This window comes from Manihot esculenta, chromosome 12 (assembly GCF_001659605.2).
Source record: "Manihot esculenta cultivar AM560-2 chromosome 12, M.esculenta_v8, whole genome shotgun sequence".
NCBI classification, from domain to species: domain Eukaryota; kingdom Viridiplantae; phylum Streptophyta; class Magnoliopsida; order Malpighiales; family Euphorbiaceae; genus Manihot; species Manihot esculenta.
The window spans coordinates 11,558,175-11,574,109 of NC_035172.2; the positions used below are offsets into that span (position 1 = coordinate 11,558,175).

Consider the following 15,935-nt stretch of genomic DNA (forward strand, 5'->3'; position numbering starts at 1 on the left):
CTAGGGTATTGCATACTGCAACTATTCTGAATTTCGCCATTCGAGCGATTATATTGTTCTAACAGACATATAATATTTGATCTCTCAAATTATGAACAGGTCACACAATTTATTTATTAACTATGAAAATTACAGTGTATATAACATTATGGTCTATCATGTATGAGTGAGAGATGAAAGAAATTATATATTCAAGATAGAACCGAAAATAAGAAACTCAAAATAAAATTTTTTATCTTATTTATAATAACCTAGTTTTAATTTATTTTTATATAAATTAAAAAATTTTTAAAGTTTAAATTTTTTTGTGGCAGTTACATAGCAAAAGCCATGTAACTGCTTTTGAGAGAGTGGTGGGCACCCTCATTCTCTCAACCAAGAGTTAACCAAAAGAAAAAGTTCTCTGTAGTTCTATTTCTCAGCTCTCAAGAAAAAGCTATTTGCTCTCAAGAAAATAATTTTTCCTCTAGAAAAATATTTTTCTCCTCTCTCCTTCTAAAAAAACTATCTATCATCAAAACGGTTTATGGAAAAATAAAAAATTTTATTCTCTTTTTTTCTTTGAATGAGTTATTTTTCTGTGAACATCGGACTACTTTCTAAATACGTTAGGTGACCCTCTCTGTTCGTATGGAATAAAAGAATATTAATCGTAAAATTTAAAAATATTCATGTATTTAAATTTTTATGAAATATACTGTAATTTCAAGTAATTTTTAAATCGTAAATTATATATATAGTTTATAGAAAATAGTGGATATATAATGTGATATAAGATGAATTATATTTTATTATTTAATTATTTTAATTTTACAAAATTTATAAATTTTTTAACAATTTTATATTATCGTAATTTAACCTGCACGTGACTAGTTTATTGATAAAAATGGTAATCATAGCATTACAGCTGCTTTATATTTTTATTTGTTTCGCTGAATAATTTTTGAATTTTAATTATGTTAAAGTTTATTCTTATATATAAGTACTCATTTGACTTACAATTTTTTATTAAATTTTGATAATATTTATACTTTTTATATATATGAAATTATTTATTTGTTAGATTACCATCTGTAAAATACTATTTCAAGAATTTATTATTTAATAGTTTTATTTTATAATTCAACAAAAGTTTAATTAAATATATTTTAAAATTACATATTTAATAAAAATATAATAAATTTAAAATAATAAATAATTATTATTAAAGTCTCTTTTACAATTAATTTTTTTTTATTTAGAAAATTTAACTCGATACCATTTTTACATTAAAGTAGATGAGATTTACTCTTTTGATGATTTTTTTTTTAATTTAAAAATTTAATCAGACTTGATTTAAATACCATCAAATAATAAATTAGTTTTAATTCAATACCTAAAAGTAAACAAAATTTTCAAATCCCACGTTTTGACCAAAAGCCTGGAATATCGAGTGACTTTGCTGTTTGGGTCCATTTTTGTGCTTCAATGGTTCTCCTCTTACTTTCGGATAACCAAACTTGCTTCCTGCTTCAGAAATGCTCTTGGTAGCGGCGATTTTTGCTCCCCAACGGAACAAGTTAGGTTGTTTTTTTTTTTTAATGGGCCTCTATTAATGTAGCTTGTGTATTTTTGAAGCTCGTAGCCTGTTTCCTTGTGTCACAGGCACAATGCTTTACCCCAATTAAAGCACCCGTACGGCACTAGTAAACTCACCCCAAGCTTGAGAATACTAGTCAGCCTTACCCAAATATGCCAACTTAGGCGATAGAGATATGCGTAGCGGAAGCTTAGAAAGAACAAGCCAAAGAGTTGGCAAACAATAGCCAAAACACTCTATTAAATATGTTGTGGGATTACAACCTCAAGCTATGTACAAGTGCTCTCAAACTCTCACACAAGAATGCCTCACTTGTGTACAAGAGAGTGCTCTCAAATAGCTCTCAAGGATGGCTCTCAAAGCTCCTTGTATGGTGCTGGACAAATGCCCTAGCACCCCTATTTATAGACATTCCACCTCCTCAATATGTGGTGGAAAAGCCCTCCCAAATGTGTAGCCAGAATTTGCCTTCCAGAAGTTTCAGGGACTAAATGGTAATTTCACATCCCTGGGAAGCTTCTGGATTCTGCTGGCCAGAGAAATCTGCTGCCCCTGTAGATTTTTGGAAGCTTCTGGGCAGTTCCAGCCCGTTCTGGGCGCTACTGGCCCGTTCTGGGCGCCACGGGCCCGTTCTGGTGCCTTCTGGCCCGTTCTGGTGCCTTCTGGCCCGTTCTGGTGCTTTCTGGCCCGTTCTGGTGCCTTCTGGAATTTTCATAGGCCAACCAGACTCCCCTGGCACCTTCTCGCGCGCCCCCGATGATTCTGGAACCTTCCCGCCGCAGGCAGATTCGAACCTCACTCTGCCTTGCTCCGCTGGCCAACCAGCGAACGTCCCTTGCCGATCCGCGCGCACGCCTGCCTTGCGCGCCTGCCTTGCGCGCCCCGCAGCTGTGCCCGCGCGTCCTGCGTGTCGCGCCCCCGTTGCGCGCCCCGCGCCAGTAGGCGTCCTGCGGGCCCGTTGCCACAGCGCCCCGCACCCCCTGTGCGTCCTGCAGCTCCAGCACGCCTCGCAGCTCCTGCACACCCCGCAGGCCCAGTTGGCTCCCATAGGCCTACCACGCCTTGCCAACTGCCTGTGTGCCAGCCCGCTGCCCCCGACGCCCACTGCTGGCAGAATTGCCCCGTTGGCAGAATTGGCCAATCCAGCAGCCCGACTGCTGTTTTTCTCCACCGATTGGCCCGTCCCTTGAACTTTTGGGCAATTTAACTCTTTGGGTCGTTTTGCCATCCCCATAGGCCTACGACCACCATATTTTGGGGAGTTTGTGGGTGTGTCACCTTCGTTACGTGACACTTGTAACCCTTGGTTGTTTCATGGACTTCCATGCCCTACCTTAATGAAATATGATCTATCCATAAAAAAGAAAGAGAGGAAGAAAGAAAGAGACGTCACGCCGTGGAATATGGAGTTGTTAAAATAAGAAATCAGGCATTGTATTGAGACTTCAGAAAGTAATAAGACACAGAAATAAGAAAAGAGTGAGATGGAGAGGGTCCACCCTCCCTAGTTGTCTACTAGGGACAAACGATGACTCAGCTTCTGTCCTAAATAGTATAAGGGAATCTGTAGACATACATTCCTAACTAGGAAGTCCTCTTCTCCCCCATCAGCGCACACAGAGAAGCAGATCAAAACCCAAGACTCAAATCTTTCTCTTCCTTTCATCCGCTTTGCCGATGGATAATTCAACTTCAACGGCTTCTTTCACTCACACGACCTTATCAAACCCAAAATGGGTTCTTCCCTACCGCACCCAGAACCTCAGAGACCGCTATATCATAGGCAAGAAGCTTGGCCAAGGCCAGTTCGGTACCACTTATCTTTGCACCCATAAGCCCTCAGGTCTTAACTATGCTTGCAAATCCATCCCCAAAAGAAAGCTCCTTTGCAAAGAAGACTTTGAAGATGTTTGGAGAGAAATCCAGATAATGCACCACCTATCTGAGCACGCTCATGTTGTCAGGATCAGAGGAGCCTATGAGGATGCCTATTGTGTCCATTTGGTGATGGAGCTATGCGAGGGAGGTGAGCTTTTTGATAGGATAGTCAAGAAAGGTCATTACAGTGAGAGAGAGGCTGCTAAACTGATCAAGACCATTGTTGGGGTTGTGGAGGCGTGTCACTCTCTTGGTGTCATGCATAGAGATCTTAAGCCTGAAAATTTCTTGTTTCATAGTGTTGAGGAAGACGCTGCTCTCAAGGCCACTGATTTTGGCCTCTCTGTATTCTATAAACCAGGTCTATTATTTCACTTCAATCAATATTTTTTTCTTTCTTTCTCTTCAGTTTAAGTATTCTTCTTACATGGGTTTTGTTTTTATTCAGATTCAACAGTCTTTTTGGCTTATATGAATTAATCCTAACTGGGTTATTCAGTTTCTGCTTTTTACATCTGGGATCCAGTTCCTTTTGAAGCTAGCATGTAGAAATTTACTGTGTTTCTTTTAGGAAATCATCAGATTCCTAATTAAATAGGTCACAATTATTCTAGATTGGAACAATTGATGCTGTTGTGTATTGGTTACAGTGCGTTCTCTGACATTTTTTTTCTATAAGGAATTTCCTTCTGATTCCTAGTAGTTCTTTTCAATTAATAAGCAATGTTCTATTATGTCATACTTCCCATTCTTTCATGGATTTTTCTTAGTTTTGTTATTTGATGTTTGACGCCATTGTATGACTCGGGCAGATTCTGATATTGATGATGTGTATACGGAGCTGACTGGAGAAAAATGATCTACGATCCTAAATAGTTTGGGATTAAGTCTTAGTTATTGTTGTTTCTAAATGGATCAATTATAGGATGGGACTCTTTCCATTGTTTTGATTTTTTCAAAGTTCTTATATATTTCGTTTTCAAGCGGAATGTTTGTCATGCTCTTTGTTTTTCGCATCTCCAACCTCACTATCCTCACACTTGTTATTTTTTTTTTGGGACTATACTTTGCTCGAGATCTTGATAAGTTTCAAAGGATCTGGCAGCTTTATTTCTCAATCCTTTAATTGAAGTAGAGATGATTGTGTTATTCAATTATAACTTCTATTGGAGGCAAAATGATTGAAGCATAATTAGTAAATCTCACTTTTTCAAACATAATCATGTTGACTGCCATCATTGTCCACACCTTTTTAGCTTCTCGTCAAGGTAAACAGATTAATTTAGCAGCAAGAAAGAAAGAGACAAAAGGAGCAACTAAGCCTTTTTCCACTCGAAACTTTTTTATGGTGGGCTATAATATCAGTTTTCAATTGGCAGTTGCACTTGAATAAATGCTGGTGTTACAGTCATGAGATCTAATTCATGTAGCCTGTTGTGTCTTTACTCTATTGTTGGGTTTGGAGTAACTGTAAATGGAAATGGGCTAAGTCATTGGAAAATTATCAGATGAAGTTTATCATGTGATAAGTTATTGAAACATGATGTTATCTTTATCCCATAAGTCATGACGCATCTTGATAAGCCTAAATATAATTAATTTTGTCTGGTTTTGTTTCTGTTTTATAAAAACTCACTGTTTTCATTTGTTGCTTTCCAGGTGAGACCCTTTCTGATGTTGTTGGCAGTCCATACTATGTCGCACCAGAGGTGTTGCGCAAGCAGTACGGACCTGAAGCAGATGTATGGAGTGCAGGAATTATTTTGTATATTTTATTATCTGGAGTGCCACCATTTTGGGCAGGTGATTTGTTATCAAGTTCATTATTGATGAAGGATTAAGAAATAGTGAATCTTATGAAAATTAATTTTCATCCTTTGGCATCTTCAGAAACTGAAATGGGGATCTTCCGGCAGATATTACAAGGAAAAATAGATTTTGAGTCTGAACCATGGCCTAGCATTTCAGAAAGTGCCAAGGATCTCATAAGAAAAATGCTTGAACGGAATCCAAGGAGGAGGCTATCAGCTCATGAAGTATTATGTAAGTCTTTTCTAAGCAGGTCCTGGCATGGTGTCGATCATACAAAATTATGATTCAATGCCTTCTGTACTAGGCCATCCATGGATCGTAGATGACAGAGTTGCCCCAGATAAGCCTCTTGATTCTGCTGTTTTATCCCGCCTTAAGCAATTCTCTGCAATGAACAAACTTAAGAAGATGGCTTTGCGAGTAAGGCTCTGGTAGAGTTAAGTAGTTCCTTTTCCTTAGATTGCATTATGAACTCCATTCTGAAAAATTCTGATTTCATCTATACATATTTGGTTGATTATTTGGTGAACTGAGTTTGCTTCTGCTTAAGCTTCAAGGCCTTGAAATTGTCAAGTATTGTTGTTTGCAAGAACAGACATAGATAAACAGATCCACAGTTCCCTGCTGTAAATTTTCTGATTGAGAACATTACGATGTAAGGAAATTGAATGATTTGTCATTTCTTATTCTCATGCTGTGGTAAGATCTTGATTAGGTAATAAGACTTCAGAAGTTCCTATCTAAAATTTACTTGAGGAGTTTTCAAATTGAAGTAAAATTTACTTCAGCAGCCAGTGGAGCGGCTGGTGACAGCATCATGTGTGCTTAAGATGATGGAGCTGTTTTTGTTAAAATGGTATCAGGTTTATTCCGAAATTCATAGATTGGAGTCTAACTACTTCCAGTATTAAATAAGTCTCTCACCTTCCAGAAGGCCTAGCCCCATTCAGCTCGCCTTAAACTCCTGAAACATTTTCCAATGTCCCAACAAGCAGGACACTAGTCAAATGTCCTGGCATGCCCTGTTTTCCAATTTTTTAAGGCCTTCCGCTTAGAATGTTAGATGTGCAAAAAGAAGTAATTATATGTAGGTGAGAAACGAAACATTGAGATAATACTTGGAGCAACTTAAATATAGTATTATGCTTAAACTGGACATTTTAAAGTTTTGCACATGGTTTGTGAGAGAGCTAAGTGGTTGTTTAGTTCTTGTTGATTTTGTAACAGGACTTTCTTACTTTTAAGTGATGACATTTTATTACCCCATTGCAGGTCATAGCAGAGAGGCTTTCAGAAGAAGAGATTGGTGGTCTGAAAGAGCTCTTCAAAATGATCGATACAGACGACAGTGGAACAATAACTTTTGATGAATTGAAGGAAGGCTTAAAGCGAGTAGGCTCTGAACTTACGGAATCTGAGATAAAGGATTTGATGGACGCAGTAAGAGCAATTATTTCCATCCTGTAGCAAATCAGCTTTATATTCCATTTTTATTTCCTCATTCTATCAGTTAAGCTTAACTGGCAGCAAGTATCTGGTATGTTTGGCAGGCTGATATTGACAACAGTGGCACAATTGACTATGGTGAATTTCTTGCTGCCACTATACACTTGAATAAGTTGGAAAGAGAGGAGAATTTGGTGTCGGCTTTCTCATTCTTTGACAAAGATGGTAGTGGTTATATCACCATTGATGAGCTTCAACAAGCCTGCAAAGAATTTGGCTTAAGCGAGCTCCACCTTGAAGAAATGATAAAAGAGATTGATCAAGATAATGCAAGTCCTTTCTCCTTGTGCTTCATTTATTTTTCTCCTCTGCCTAAAATCATTCATAATAACATTGCACCTCATTGTTCTAAATCAGTCGCACCATTTGCATACAAGGCTTGTTGATTATAGGTACACACGGTTTCTCACATATGTGGGACCTGCTCATGGGGCCTAGCAATAGGTGTGAAAGAAAGTAAAAGAATATCATGAAAAATATTCTTGATGGACAAATAGAAAAAAAAAATAATAAAAAAATGAAAGGCTTAGAGTTTCTATGTTTCCAACTTAGGAAAAATACTGTCTTGCAGGATGGACAAATAGATTATGGGGAATTTGCTGCAATGATGAGGAAGGGCAATGGAGGAGTTGGTAGGAGAACCATGAGAAGCACAATCAACTTGGGGGAAGCTTTAGGATTGGCAAAAAATGGTCCCAAGGAATTTGATTGATGTTCATATGAACTATTCCAGCTTTACAAACTTGTATGGATATTAATTTTAATCTTTATGAATGGCCAACCAAATTTTGCATTTCTTTTCTTTATTTTCTCTAACAAGATAATTTAGGGTTGTGCAGGTTTCAAAACCGAAATTGAATTGTTTTTTACTATTTGAGTTCGCTGGTAACTCCAATACCTTTTTCATATAATAAGTACGACTTTTTTATATCGTTATAATGTTGTGCTGAAACTCTTAAAAATATATTTTACATATTTAAATTGAATTAAATTAAAAAGATAAATTAAACTGAAAAATTGATTTTGGTGTATAATTACTCAAACTAATAAAGTTTGAGTTTTTTTTTTAATTATTTTTTTAATTAAAATGATAAAGTGATATTTTCATTATATTTAACGGTTAAACTAATATCATATTATATTTAACTGGTAAACTTAATGGTAGAGTATAGATAATTTTATTAATAGTTCCAAATGGATTATAGATTTTTTTAAGGCAATTGGTCCTTTTTTTATTGTCTTGTTTAGGAGGATCTACGTGTCGTGAAGCACCACGAAAATAATTTTTATCTAGTCTATGATCTTCATCTTATAACGATCGCTAATCTTGTGAGATTTCTTATAGAAAATAAGAAATAAATATTTATAGCTGTGAGGTAGATAAGACTTGCCACTTCAATTAAAACCTTTTAATTTTTAGTTAAAGGAACAACTTCATCATAAAAATAAACAAAAATAGGAAGATAGCATCTTGTTTTTAAGTCCTAAAGCGATATGAATTCTTTCTTACCAAGAATACAAATAGTGTTGGTTTGAAGTATTAAAATACTTAAAAAAGGTTTGCATAACACTTAGGTGACAATCATAAGTGAAGAACAAAGCATAGATGACATGATACATTTGTGTGTTCTTTAGAATATGCTCGTTGCTTGCTAGTACATCTTCAACCCATTCCCAATAGCATTCTGTGTAGCGAGACTTTCCATAAAAGATAGAAAATGACTTTTATAAGATTTTTTCTTTACCAATATAATATTGTAAAAGCAACAAATCATGAGCTAAAGACTTGCTAGAGTATAGTGAAGATTGTAGGAAGGATGCCTTTTAGTTAGTAATGATAGAAAGATTGTAATCAAAGATCTTGCATAGTGTCTCCAAACTCTAAATTTGTTGATGAGATAGTCTATCAGACATAAACCATGTAGCAGCAAAGGAATCAATAGTAGTCTTATAGACAACAAAAGTAGTACCTTCCTGTGAATCTTCATCATCCAAGATAATGAGGTTGGACTTAGATAGGTAGAAAATTTCTTGATGGTAACCATGATAGAAATAGCAAATGTTGAAGTTCTGAAAGGTATTTCTGACTTGAAAAGTATAAAAGTTTTGAAAGGGTTGAGTGAATTCTAATGATTGAAGTAAAAGAGAATGTAGTAGAGTGCAAATAATAATACTAATAATAATAATATTATTATTATTATTTAATTAAAAAAATTGCAACAACTCGTGGTTTTCGCAGATTTTTGCCCACTGTTTTATAAAGTTTATCTTTCTATTTATATGATATTGTTGAAAATAAATTGATAACGTAGCCGGAATGGAATTGTGTTGTAATTGGTCCAATGGAATTGTGATTGGTCCATTTGCACTACAGAATGTAAGGTGGTTGGCGCCCATGATAACTACTCCGACACTCAGTAAGTTGAACAGAAGAACGAATATAATGTTTAGAATTCAAGAGTAGTTGTATGAGAGAACAACATATTTTTGTCTCTTTGATTATTCTTTGTTTATGTTGTAAGAAGGTGAGGACAAATACAATATTTTCTAATAATCCAGCAATGATGTGACTAACTCATTGATAAAGGATTTTCACCAGTTAATTGATCAGAAATCCTGTGATCGCAGGTGTAAAGGAAATTAATTTGCTGCATTGTAGCTATTAATGGTAGCTTTCTTATGGAGTCTCATCATGAAATTGAAAGGGCGAGTCTATCCGATCTGAAGCCGACTTATCCTGAGACTAACCTACAGTGATCTAGTATTCTTTTCTTTCAGTTCCGAATATTATGGTCGTCCGGACCTTCTTTTTTACTGGTGAAACTACAAACTGCATATTGGTTTATCAAGTTATTACTATGTAACTCTGTTTTATTATGACAATTTACTGCCTACTTTAAGCGAGTATTATATAACATTATTATATTTTAATAATAATTATTAAAAAGAAGAGATAGTCATAATGGATGCAACAGAGAATGAAGATTGAAACTTTATGCCACAGCTAGCTGCATGCAGGCGTCGTATTGAAGGGAAGAATGTACAGGCCAAGATTGAAACTTTAAAATAATAAAAAATAGGACAAAATTTTTACTTGCTCAACAAAAAATTTTTTGCACCACAATAATGTTTTCTAGACACAAGCTTCGTTGGAACTGGTTCGGTGAAACTGGTTGGGATGCATAGTGAAAAGCCCAACTCAATATACAGGGATTAATTGTGTATGCTTTCTAAACATAATCTCTGATTTGATATAAATGATTTTATGAGAAATGCTTATAAAATTATTCATGATTTTATTTTCATAAATAATAAAAAAATTTCTAAGTTAAAAAATTTTAAATTTTTTATTTCAAATAAGAATTTTATTAAAAAAAAATTCAATTGAATTAAATTCTTATAAAAATTTTTATTTCAAACGGAATGAATAAGATTTAAATTTTTATTTAGATATAAACCCTTATATTAAAAGAAAATAAATTTAGATAATATTTTAATTATTTAAAATTTAAAATTGACTAAAATTCTCAAATAGACAATGCAACTATTTAAAAATAATATGTATCAAAATTATATGCATATATTATTCTTTATTTATAAAAAAATTGAGACCAATATTTTGAAAAAATAAATTAAATTATTTTTTAAAATATTATGCTCAAATAAAATCTAAGATTTTTGAAACACGTTTATTAAAAAAATAAAAAAATAAAAAAATAAATTTTAATTATAAAATGTCACATGATTTTTGGACCTAGATTTGTAATTAAATTTATTTTACCAAATAAATCCATTTAAATATTTATGATATAAATTGACTAATTAAAAAAATATCATGTCACTCAATTAAAAGAAAACAAATTAATTAATAAAATTGTAATACTTGTTAAAGGCAACCGGGGCTCCTCCCAAATTCTCTATTAATAGAGAGGCTCTACACTTTTCGGAGAAATCAAGAATATCAAGTCTCAAATTACAAAAAAGTTCATTGTTAGAGATTAAATTCTATTTTTTTTTATTAAGTTGATATTTGTTGACATTTTTTTTAAATTTCATATATAAAATTTGTGTGTACAAATATGTAAACTTTTATCCATTTGAAAGGAGATAGATGGGCTTATAACGTAAGATTTTTTATGATTTACAAATTTTAATAACTTTTATTAAGAAGAGAAAAGTTTTTATAGATATTTAGAAATTTTCATGAAAAATTTTTTACGATCCTAAGTGGGTTGAAATTAGAGATTTTTAAAAATTTTAAAAGAATCTTACTTTAAAAACTCTCTCTCTTATATTTAAGGTTTTTATATTTTATATAACTTTCCATAGTCTTAAAATAACTTTTTCCAAATAAAGGGTTAGGTTTCGGCTCTAACCCATAAGAAAGAGTGGTCATCCCTGTTCCTTTACCATTCATGTTTTTTTACCCTGCTTTTGGAGGAATGCCAATGCTCTTGCTTAATCTTCTTTATTAATTTCATGTCATGATATAAGTTGTATTGATTTCTTCTTTCAGTCCATTCATAAAATAACCCAAACAGTGTTTATCATTCATATCTGGAACTTGAGATTCTCTAGCAAAAAAACTCATTAATACTTCAGCCATAATTCCCATTTGTTTTAAAGCAGTCATATGTTCGCATGGATTGTAAAAATGTATTCACTACAGCAGCTTTGGACCAATTGTATCCTTAGTTTGTTCCCACACAAGTTGCAGATTTTCTTACCTTAGTTATCTGAGCTAACAGTCATGCTCCTTCCGATGTATCCTTAGTTACCTTAGGAATCGTATCCGATTCAATTGTATCCTTAGTTGTTCCCACACAAGTTGAGGATTTTGGACCTTTTTTTCTCCCTTTGTAGTGCCTATGTCTTTTCTCTTTTCTTTCTTCTAAAATAAACCTTGAAAGGCCTTGGGACTTGTCTGCCTGGACCTGCTGAAACATGAGCAGCTCTACCAATGACATGAGAAAAAAACTATTATCAGTGGAGCAAAAAGAAACAAGTCGTTTAATCTTAAACCACGGAGTAGAAATATTGAAGAATCCATTAACTTGAAAAAGCTTTGTTCTTCCTGTTTGGCTGTTGAGAGAAGCAAAACATAATGCCAATGTCTTTGAGTTCAAATCTAGCATGTGTAGTTTGAGGACAAAATTTTGGTTTCATAGTGTTTTGTACAAGTGGGAACTTTATTAGACAAAGGGATAGAGTTAGAAATAAGAGATGAAGGAGAAAAATTCCATGACAAAGCTAGAAATGAGGGGGTGAAGGTGAGAAAATTCCAGGTCGGTAGACTAAATTTTTCGTGCATATGCCAACCAATAAAACAGTAGCAAATTCATTAATCCATCTCAATTGTATCCTAACTAAACACAAACCCATTGCATGTTACTCTGTATATTGGCTTATCACTAAATTAATATCACTCGTGATTTTGCCAAAATATTGATGAATCACAAGTATTCTACAGCAACAATAACACAAGCACTTGTATAAATTACTTAATCACTTTGTTCTTCGTCTGAGCTGATTCTGCAGCGAGAAAATCTTCTTCAAAACCTTCACCACCAAAACCAAGCTTTGTTTCTTAGGCTGATATATACTGCCAGGTTTTGACATGTTTAAAGCCTGCACACAGCAAAGCTGCAGGTCCTGATGACCTCCGGCAGATGACAATGATCTCTGATCAGATAATTGATTCTTATTGCTCAAGGAAGAAACCCTTTGAAGCTCTTCATTGAAGTCCTCCCATAACATGTCCATCTTCTCCTCCTCATCTAATTCCCCACTTTCAAAGCAGGATGAGCTCTTGTAATCGGCGAAGCCTGCAGCCTCTCGCTCATCGTCAGGATAAACTACGGAGGATACATGCCACAAGGAAGGTGAAACTGAAAATTGAGGAAGAGGGTTAGTGATCTTAGGAAAGCTGAAGTCTTCAGCTGACACCATAGCTTTTATTTATTTGTTACTTGCACAGAATGAAAACAAGTAGGACATATAACAATTGCTTAAATTTATGGAAGAGTTGAAAGTTGGAAAGAATTTTCACAGTTCGTTGTTTTTCGAATTTGATTGGAAAGGAAAAGATGAGTCAACACAAATGTTAACGACAAAGATTGATCATCTCAGCAATCGCCGGATTGATCGGGGAAAGCAAATGATAGATAGAGAGAGAGAGGTATTAATAGTTTTTGAAGGTTGACAGGTACCGATAAGTGATTATTACCCTCTTCCCTTGAGCAACTGCTACTACACAATGGATTAGACATAAGAGACAGAGACAATGCTGCTGTTTTTTTTTTTTAAAAAAAAAATAATATAAAAGTAACTTCTTGATATATATTATATAGTATTGAAGTTTATTTACTTTACTGTCAATCAGCATTTTCTCCCTAAAGCGAGGTCGAGGTCCAGAGTTCTCATTTTATAAATGGATCAGAACACTTTACTTGACAATACTAACTAAATTGAACTCACCACCATTCTTCTCTCTTAAAACAAAGTCGAGGGTTCTATTTAAGAAAATATTCGCCGAAAACACTTTAATCGACGATGTGAACTTTTCCCTTAAGCGAGGTCAAAGATTTTATTTTTATGAATAGAGTAAATACTCGATGAGAGCACTTTATTCAACAATACGAACTGAATTTAGTTCCAATTGAATAAATTTTGGAGATAGCCATAGTTATAAAAATAAAAATAGAAAAGCTTAAAGCTAAGCAAACCCCATTAAATGTATGCAGTCAGTGGCAACGACTATTAATGGGGAGCGTTGGAGCTTTCTTTGTTGACCACTTGCACAAAAATTGGTGTTCCTGCTTTCAATACTTAATGCTGCTGCATGTTCGTTTTGACAAAATTTTCAATACTCATTTCTTTTATTCCAGCTTTATTAATTGCTCGGCTATCACAGACTATATGACGCATGTTGATGCCGAGAAAATTTTGAAATTTCTTTTATTGCATTTAATGATGACGTTTTATTTTGGCAAAGTTTTATTTTATTAATTAAAGTATGAGCTGAAATTTATATAAGGCCCTAATTTTTTTTTTCAAGTCCTTTATATTAGAATATCGCTATATATACATAAGATTTATCCATGTCAAAACCGTTAAAACATTCACAAGCTGTTGTGAACACATCAGTTGGATATTCCCTGACCTATAGGTTTAAGAATATTAGCAAAGAAGTTCCTCACAACCTATAACTGTCTGGAAGTAAGAACACAAAAAGTCAAAAAAAGGAAAAAAAAAAAAAGAGTCAATAACTTAACTAAGTTGTCAGTTATGGTTCCTTGACAGCAAGCAATTTGCTGTTCAGTTTGGTCCCTCTTCTTAGAGAATCATTGGTATATTTAGAATGTTGTAAGATCAAAACCACCGGCAGCTATTTTGAGGAAGGCCACATATGCTTCCATGGAAGATCCTTTACAATAACTGAAGTGATACAAAATTACCAATTTTCGAAGATTGCCATGCAAAATATTGAGGCTACCCTTTGTCCAAACTGGCTTTATGACTGTAGGTTATACCAACTTACCTTCTTCTAAATTGTATTTAGCTCCTTCTGCTTCGATCCCTTTTTTCTTCAAATTTTCTTCATTCATTTTTATCATTCTCTATTTACAATTTCTTCATCTCAAATTCCCAGGAATTTCAATTCTTGCAGAGTGGGGCAGAATCAGGTATGGACTTTTCTTGTAGAATTAATTTTCTCTTGCTCCTTAATATTCCATTTTCATTTTCCAGGAGCATTACATTCAATATAATTTAAAATCTAAAAATTAATTTTTCATGTTCCATGTCAGCTGTTGATTCTGGTGTGATCAAGATCAACGGCTGAATTTGTTCCTTTTATTCTAAAAGGAAAATCGCTGGTTAACAGCCATTTGCTACAATTTCAATTTCATGATTTTTGTTTTTTGAAATGTTTCATTTTCATGTTTTCATCCTATGGAACTTTATGCAGATCATTTGTATAAATAAGGGTTTTCATGAAGTATACATCTATGGAGAAGACGGCAAGCAAAAGACAAGGTAGAGTCGGGTGTAAACCTTTGACCACATTTGTGCAAACAGATACAAGTAGTTTTCGAGAGGTTGTGCAGAGGTTAACAGGCCCAGCAGAGAGTAATCCAGCCCAGGAAACAGCAGCTTCAGTGGTTGCTAGAGTAAAGAGATCCACATCTAAACTCCATGAAAGAAGGCACTACTCAAGGCCCAAGCTTGAGATAGTTAAGCCTCCTCTCAGCTTCAAGCCCTTGACATCGCCAACCACATTACGGATTCCTTCTCTTCTCCCAAGTCCTATGGGCACTCCTTCGAAAATTTTCTCTAAACTCTCGATACAGGAACTGGAGAACAAAGGAGAATCAGCAATTTGCGTTATAAATAGTGAGGAAGAAGAGAAAGCAATCAACGAGAGACGATTTTACTTGCATCTATCGCCTCGTTCTAGACTAGGACATGCAGAACCAGAGCTACTCACTTTATTTCCATTGACATCTCCAAAAACTATTGATAAACCTTGACTTTTTAGTTTTACATTTGCATCTCTGCCTGCTTGAACTTCATCCCCTGCGCTGTTAATGTACAGTAGATGATGTCACCAATCCATAGATAAAAAAATAAATTCTTTGAAATAGTAAATACTGCAGTAATTCTCTTTTGTAATTTTTCAATGCTATTAATTATATGAGAATTAGCCTAATTAGTGTTAAATTAAATATTTCTTTTGCTTATCATCCACCAGATAAACTAGTAAGACGTATTTAGAAATATCCTGGTACCTTTGTTTTTGTTTTATTTTTCAAGATTATAAATAAAATAATAGTAGTGAAAAATGAAATCTTTAAAGACCCAATGATATCAAGAAATCATTAAAAATTTAAATTTTTTATAAAAAAAATGCATAATTTTTATTTTTAAGATTATTATTTCTTGATTTTCTTGAATCTTTTTTAAATTTAGGCCTATTATAAAGCTCATCTATAAAAGAGGACTTCAACTCAAGAGGGGAGCACATAATAGGCACACAACTTGAAGAAACACACACCTTAAAGACACCTTCAACACAACTCTAAAAGCATTTCAAGGTGGAGGGAGAAAGCAAGCCATAACCTTAAACTCTTACAAAACTCTTGTAGTTTCATTGTTGTAA

The 15,935-nt window shown here is 34.2% G+C and overlaps 2 protein-coding genes across 3 annotated transcripts; both read left to right on the forward strand.

The window, feature by feature from the left end:
- Positions 1-3,060: 3,060 nt before the first annotated feature.
- Positions 3,061-7,568, forward strand: LOC110628256 (calcium-dependent protein kinase SK5). 2 transcript variants are annotated; one of them, XM_021774826.2, is made up of 7 exons: positions 3,065-3,818; positions 5,117-5,260; positions 5,348-5,500; positions 5,574-5,689; positions 6,542-6,709; positions 6,820-7,044; positions 7,347-7,568. In XM_021774826.2, exons 1-7 carry the CDS (start codon positions 3,257-3,259, stop codon positions 7,485-7,487), a joined length of 1,509 nt encoding a protein of 502 aa, XP_021630518.1. In that variant the 5' UTR covers positions 3,065-3,256; the 3' UTR covers positions 7,488-7,568. The 2 variants fall into 2 exon arrangements, with proteins under 2 accessions (XP_043804917.1, XP_021630518.1); XM_043948982.1 differs by lacking the exon at positions 7,347-7,568 and having other exon boundaries at positions 3,061-3,818; positions 6,797-6,982.
- Positions 7,569-13,872: 6,304 nt separating this feature from the next.
- Positions 13,873-15,425, forward strand: LOC110628782 (VQ motif-containing protein 31). Its single transcript, XM_021775581.2, has 3 exons — positions 13,873-14,296; positions 14,427-14,460; positions 14,745-15,425. Exon 3 carries the CDS (start codon positions 14,770-14,772, stop codon positions 15,304-15,306), a length of 537 nt encoding a protein of 178 aa, XP_021631273.1. The 5' UTR covers positions 13,873-14,296; positions 14,427-14,460; positions 14,745-14,769; the 3' UTR covers positions 15,307-15,425.
- The last annotated feature ends 510 nt before the right edge of the window (positions 15,426-15,935 follow it).

Coding starts and splice junctions, on each gene's coding strand:
- LOC110628256 (XM_021774826.2), top strand. CDS start 3,257: ATGGATAATTCAACTTCAACGGCTTCTTTCACTCACACGACCTTATCA. Junction 5,261..5,347: donor AGTGCCACCATTTTGGGCAG/GTGATTTGTTAT, acceptor TGGCATCTTCAG/AAACTGAAATGGGGATCTTC. Junction 7,045..7,346: donor AAGAGATTGATCAAGATAAT/GCAAGTCCTTTC, acceptor ACTGTCTTGCAG/GATGGACAAATAGATTATGG.
- LOC110628782 (XM_021775581.2), top strand. CDS start 14,770: ATGAAGTATACATCTATGGAGAAGACGGCAAGCAAAAGACAAGGTAGA.